Source organism: Pieris rapae, chromosome 17, assembly GCF_905147795.1.
Source record: "Pieris rapae chromosome 17, ilPieRapa1.1, whole genome shotgun sequence".
NCBI lineage: Eukaryota > Metazoa > Arthropoda > Insecta > Lepidoptera > Pieridae > Pieris > Pieris rapae.
This window is the reverse complement of record NC_059525.1, coordinates 187,012-194,097: the sequence shown is the minus strand read 5'-3', so window position 1 is coordinate 194,097 and position 7,086 is coordinate 187,012. Positions and strand designations below refer to the sequence as shown.

At 32.9% G+C, this 7,086-nt stretch overlaps 1 protein-coding gene across 2 annotated transcripts; it reads left to right on the top strand.

Annotated features, from left to right (window-relative positions):
• The first annotated feature begins 1,922 nt into the window (after positions 1-1,922).
• On the top strand, positions 1,923-4,618 carry LOC110998333 (balbiani ring protein 3). 2 transcript variants are annotated; one of them, XM_022266908.2, is made up of 5 exons: positions 1,923-2,154; positions 2,580-2,692; positions 3,262-3,366; positions 3,674-3,856; positions 4,390-4,618. In XM_022266908.2, exons 1-5 carry the CDS (start codon positions 2,034-2,036, stop codon positions 4,459-4,461), a joined length of 594 nt encoding a protein of 197 aa, XP_022122600.2. In that variant the 5' UTR covers positions 1,923-2,033; the 3' UTR covers positions 4,462-4,618. The 2 variants fall into 2 exon arrangements, with proteins under 2 accessions (XP_022122600.2, XP_022122601.2); XM_022266909.2 differs by having other exon boundaries at positions 1,924-2,154; positions 3,674-3,800.
• Positions 4,619-7,086: the final 2,468 nt, after the last annotated feature.

The following is a 7,086-nucleotide window of genomic DNA, read 5'->3' as shown; positions in this document are numbered from 1 at the left end:
CAAACAGCTAACAATACGGTTGTTTTATAAGCAAAAGGTCCTTTGCAGTACCATGACGTTATACATTTCCGAGAAACATCCAATGAAACGTACCAGGCAATCACAAATTTTAAAACTTACAGGTAAAAATATGTTTCAATTAAATTTAGGTAAATACTTTAATTTGAAAAATACTTTCTTTGATTATCCTAAATTTTATAGTCAATTTTAGTATATTGAAAAAACGAAGAAGATAATGTTATCTGAGAGGCGGCTGAAACCAAAGGTTAGAGTAATCTCAGCATAATTGAAACCCGCTATCTTATCGGAACGTTACTGGCACGAGACATTGCGACATCTTTTTACTTTGCAGACTAAGTTAAAACTAGTTTTATATTTATTATAATGTTACTCATACACTTGATTAGTTTTGAACTAATAATAATTGTTACCCTGGCAAGCCTGCTTCAGAATCAGTCAGTCATAGTTAATTAATATTTTTCGTTCGATACAATAAAAAACACATATAATTCTGCATATTTTTATTTACTCCTAGATTATACCTAGTTAACTGTACACTATAAAAAACAACCTTTTTAAAGCACTGCACTGCTAGATTTAAGTATGACAAAAGTTGTCACTGAATGTAAGTAGTGTTAATATATTATATATATTTAACATCTGTACAGTATACAGTGTTAAAATAACGTACGAATAGGAATGTATCTTTAAAAGATTAATCACAACACAAGTACATTTATAGTAACGAAGTAACGTAATTTTTTTTCTCAACCGCAAAAAAAAGGTATTTTTCGTAGCATTAATAAGGTGCTACGGAAGGAGCTACGACTGAACTATGGATACCAAGGCTGAGAGGCTAATTAACGGACATTAAGTATTTTGTACACACACGCACACCACTTGCCACACTTGAGACAAAAAGAAATAAGTGGTACTAACCGAAACTATGGTGAGGCCAAACAAACCAAGTATAGAAGAAATCATAAAAAAAAGTTGATTAAAAAATGCTCTCTATACTTGACTCGCCATCTGTAACATACATATTTTGTTTTAATTAGAACTATTTATTTTTACTACTAATATCGTTTTATGATTTCTTTTTTCGTATATAACTAGCATGATTACGATATATCGTTTAATACTCTATCATATCTTTTTGGATTTTCCTCAAATAATAAAGAATTTAATCAATATTTTTATCGTAATCGTCTAAAATATTTTTGCAGTAAACGCTATTGTTATTCGAATATCAAACTGACGATATAATACTCTAGCGCATTCATATTTCTTAAGGGTAGGTCAGTGACCTGTTTTCAAAGTAATGGGATAATTTCCTAATTTCAATAAACTGTGGTTAACGACATAAATAATTTCATGTGATTTCGTCACATTATGACATGAGTTATTAATTTTTTCGCACCTTTAATATATGACTTCCAAAAAGTATTATTTCCAAAATATTACTACATATAAACACTTGTATTGAATTTATCTAATTCTTAAAATCTAATATTGCAATCACAGATTTAAAAGACTTCATACGAATAAATCAACTTGCATCAATTGATTTAAATGGTCTGATTTCAAATATAAGTATTACAGTTTTTCGTTTCTACACAACTTTTCCGCTATCCTGTACTTTATTTAAGAAAATAAATTAGGACCAGAAAGTCTTACGGGCTAAGAGTGAGTAAGCAAGTAATGGGGCAAGCAGAGAACGGAAGCAAGATAGAGATCGCGGTATTCCCTCGCCGCATACGGATACAAGTGCAACAAAAGGCTCGTATCCCTGAAGGGTTCGCAGAATTTCGTGGCAGTGACGTAGCCATCAGCTGTGCAAATACCGATGTCTATAGGCGGTGGTTCGTGACGTCACATAGCACCTTACCAGACTGAGTCAGGCTTTATAATAGAAAATCGTCGCGCTTCCAACCATAATACAACGGACCGCGAAAGGTACAACACGTGTGACAGTTGAAAAGTGAGTGCGGCTTAATTAGTTCCAAGTGACATAGTGAAGTGAAAAGAGGACAATGGCTAGGTTTTTGATGTTATTGATAGTGGTGGTGATTGTGGATGCGTATAACCACCACCCGAAGTTCCCGAAGTCTGTCGCCTCCGGAGATAGTGAAGTGCAGCGGGGCGTGAAGATAGGTGATTATACACGTTTAATTAATGCTGTCTTTTACCTGGTACCTGGGAATTTTGCTTTATGCTTTTTAAGAGCAAGTTGAAATACAATATATGGAATATATAAGTATCGAAATATTGACTGATTGCTATCTATATTTTTTGTGTTGTCATCTATAATCACAGAGGAGCGTCGGTTAAAAAAGTTTTCTGATGCAACTTATGTGCTACTTAAGCTATGCGTGCGCGCAGATAAGAATGAAATGACATAGAAGTTAGGAGACCGCGAATGTAAATAGTATTTCTCCTTGAAATGCCTCATTTATGTCACAAGATTCACAGGTCCTTAAAATAAACTAAATTTATTTATTTTTTAAATAATTTTTATTGGGCTTTTTTACTGGTAAAAATAATTCGTGACATATTTAACACATATATATTAATTGCAGTTGACTGCAACGGCACTCATGATAAATTAAGGAATGATCTGATTGTGAAATCAAGTTGTGGTGAACCCAAAGAAGTCTTTGAAAAACTTACTGTGGCTGGTTCCTTTTTACAGGTAATTATTTAATCAATTCATATTAAACAATTGCTAAGAGAGTGGGTTTAGATATTTTAATGAATCCTATCGTACGAATGTAATTTCTTTAGACGATGAATGAAATTTGATAAGAAACGGAATAAAAAATTTCCGAATGCTTATCAGTGACTCAATGTTGTAAAATATGTAGTTGAATTAATTTTGTTACAATTTGTAGAAAAGACTATGACCTCAGTTATCATAATTATACTTCTTTCCTCATCTTATTGGCGATATTAATCTTAAACGTGCGCACACGATTGTTATGTAATTCATATTTAGTCACCATGGGCAATTATTATCTCACTCATCTGCGAAGAGCCGATACTATATTCAACTTTGTTTAAGAACTCATAATTAACTAAAATTAATAGTTGTATAAAATTTATGTTGACCACTGTTTAAGCGCGTGGCGAGAATTATTATAAACGAAATAAAAATGAATATTTAACGAGGCTTGAACTGTTTGCACGGGTACATCCGTGTCTTAATGCGTGAGAAAATCCGCATCCGAATGTTCGCTGAGTGACGTTATTGTGTTTCCCCAGGTGACGCCGAGCCACGTCTGGGTCAAGAGGTGTGTCGGACTCTGTAGCTATGGACCCACAGGATCACAATGCACGGCCACGAAAACCAGAAAAGAACACATTCCTGTAAGTGTCTTTTTTCACTTCGACATATGGCCATGATATAGGGAATACATATTTTAACAATATTCGCTGCCTAAAGGATTTCATCCTATACTTAATTTCATTTCATTTTTGAGTAGGTATATAATATTAATAAAGTATTTCCACGACTAATCATCGTCGGAGACGCATCACCGCTAATTAGGCATCCTTGACACACTTGTCTATTACGTAACTCAGTCCCTAAAGTAGTTTAGACTTATTAAAAACCCTTTTTAAATTGATTTTGGACCAAGCTCTCTTATGAATTATAACTATTCAATTGTTTCAGGTTCGAATATTTGACCTTAAGACGAAACGAGAAAGCTGCTCGACATATGAGATGGTGGTGCATGAGTCTTGCGGCTGTTGCGTCTCTGGCGCAAAGGATTGTTCAGCGCCAAAGATATTCAACCCTCGTAAGTGCTCCTGTCAGTGCCCCAACATGAACGAAAGGAGGAATTGTCTCAAAAAGGTTCGTAAGATAATGGATGTCCACTAACGTATCGGCACGCATGTAACAACCGCTTTTTCATGTATTTTTTATTTTTATTTTTCTGCTGCATGGATGTTGTTTACAACATTTTTATTTGCCGTTTTTGCTGACATCCGTTGTCTTACTTTAGCTTTTTGTGTTTTTAAGCTTATATCTAAATATTTTGTTCATTTTACTAATTATTTACTCGTCTATGTGGTGGAGGTGTCATACCCACCATCAAGTTTAAACAGCCAACTTCGTTGCCTAGTTAATTGCCCTTGGTTCTTGTACTACCCTGTAGTCAGGACTCGTTTTCCAGCGAAACATATCTTCGCGTTTGAAGGCAAATAACTACTTTATCTTTTACGGGTAGTTAATTTTAAAGAATTCAAGAAGAATATATCTTAAAGCAGATATAGTCAAATGTCTAACGCTTTTTAAAAATGCAAACCAAATGTATTGGAATACAATTCAACCTACTGCACATTTAATATTCACAGAGATTGACGAATGTTGTTTTTTCTTTACAGAGAAATATGAATATGAGATGGAATAGGTCCAAATGTGCTTGTGAGCCGCGAAAAAGAGTGAACAATTGGTGATTGAACATTACTTATCTATTAGTGACATTGTCGCACTGTACGACTGATAACACGGTGCGATAATCTTTGGGACATCTCTGCTTGAATCTATCAGAATCTGGAAGAATTGCATACCGTGGATGCGTGATTTCCTTGCTAGTAAGAAAATGTTCGAAAGCGGAAAAATGTTCCGTTTGAAACCGTATTTTTTAGTATTAGAGAAATTGTATCAGTATTATAGCATAAATGGGACCAAACGGTGCTGTGAGCCTATGTTCCATAGCTGTAAGGTTAGTTTAGAATAATTTAAAGGACTTTAATTGTATCTCTAGTTATATTGACATGCCTATACAGTATTAAGGGCGTCAATGGCGCAATTCCTAAGATGTGATATTATATTATAGGTATGTATATTGTATATAGATATAATCTACGAATTTTATATATTCTACTAGATAAGCGGGTAGAGAACTCAATTGGCAGTCGTAATTATTGTACATAAATGACTTGTGTCTTGGCAAGATCTGAAGTGAAGAAAACTTCGCACGACTACTTTTTGTAGCATCTAACTTACTTTGCCAATTCAAACTCGAATACACGAATGAAACGAATTATTCGCTAGTTATGCTGGCGCAATTTTAATAATGAACGGTTTTGTATACCTACATTTTATCCTTCGGCATTGTAGGGTTTTTTTGTATAAAACCTACGTTTATTAGCCAACTATGCGACTTTTCATAGTAAACGCATTCTCTAGTAGAATATAGCAAATTGTGAGCACTAGTCACCAATTGTTGAATATTTAGAATAGCACGTGACTTATCCTAGCTCTCTTTATATTATTGAACATGTTAATTTAAGTTAGTTTATTTTAAGAGCCTAGTCTTTTAAGTGCCAAAGGCATGAATCTCAATTCGTTATTGGCCTAATTTATTATAGGATTAATTGAACGAATTTTAAGCACTTTTTGGTACCACAATACTTTTATATATGTACTTAATTTATTGACACTAGAATTTAACTTAATTTAAATATAATTTAATTTTAATAAATAAAATGCTTCGCTGTATATTTGGACTGTACTCAATTAGTTAATTTACACTCTTTGATTAAGCTTAAAAAGCTTAAAGTGATCGAATCACGATAGATTTAAGTTTAAATAAATTTTGTACTTATTACTGATAATATTTGTTTTATTAGCTAATTCTTAAACTATAAAGAGTTTTAGTGTAATCTGACAAAGGTTTATTGCTAGGGCGTGAACTAAAAAATAGCAAGAAACAGCTGCATGTGTTAAGTAGTTAATGCTTAAAAAACTAGGCACAGGAAATTATCAATGATTCCGACATAATATATGGCTTCCTAAATAAGGTTGCGAGACTTCTGTTTTTGAGTTTCTCGAAAATATATATTCTATCCCATCTAAAGAACAAAAGAAAAATCGCTTTAATCTTGCATAATTGATTAGTAGTCGGTCTGGCTCTGTCCAATGTGAATAAAGAAACAATCAAATTTTTGCTCTTATAATATTACTGTAACACTAAGGGAAATAGAATACTAATATGTTGAAGTAAGTAGCTTTCGACACTACGGCTTCCATTGCCAAAAGGGTGCAGGTTGATTTCTCACCATGCCGTGCTCAATGACAACATACTATGCCGGACACTTAGGCCGTGGGGTTCAAGTGTATAGGCGCTAATTAAAGATTTTGGTTGGCGCCTGGTAGATAGTAGTAGTGACCCCAGAACAGCTGGTGCTTACCACGATCAAGGAATACTGCGAGAAAATGCTGCCAGCATTAAAGGTACTCAGCCACAAGGATCAAACTTTTTAAATTTGTTTCATTTATCCATTTATAATTATTATTATGTAGGAAACTAGTTATAGACCTACTTATTTAGTTTTAATCTTTCGGGTAATAAAAATAAAGCTTTTGTTACTTCAATGATTTTACAGTACTAAAAAATTTACACCTAAAACCCCTGTTTTCGGACACCTACGTGGGTTCTTTTTTTCTTATTTTCATATAACGAGATGATCTTTATTTCATATATATTTCATCATAATATTATGTTTTTTATCACATTAAATCAATGTTTAAAAGTATCGATTACGATACCTACAGTATAACTAGTATAAGAGATCGATTAATCAGAAGTCAATTGAGTGGAAGATATTTTCCTGGTATTTTGTTATCATCGTTGACTTCCTGACCTTTCCTAGAATTTCTATTGCATATTTTTACTATTGCAACGATAAAGTAAAAAGTTATACATGTCTTCACAGATTGTGTCCGCAATAAAAGTTCAGACAATATTATAAATTACCGTACTTACCAAACTGTGTTTCAAAAAAATATACAAAAATTAGGATTATACAGTTACTTAAACAGTCATAACTCTAAAAGCATTGACAATAAATTATTTTTCAATAAAAAAATAATGTAAAGCGCCTACCTGATACCTAATCCGCATTGCTAAACGAATAAGTATATTTAAATAAATAATAACTAAAATTGTCAGTGTAATTTTGATTATTTCTTGTAAAATTTATGTTATCCGTAGTTGACTTATATTTTAGAATAGATAGATTGTAAATTTTTATAATATAGTGTATTTTCTTTGTCTGTATATTTCACGACAAAGA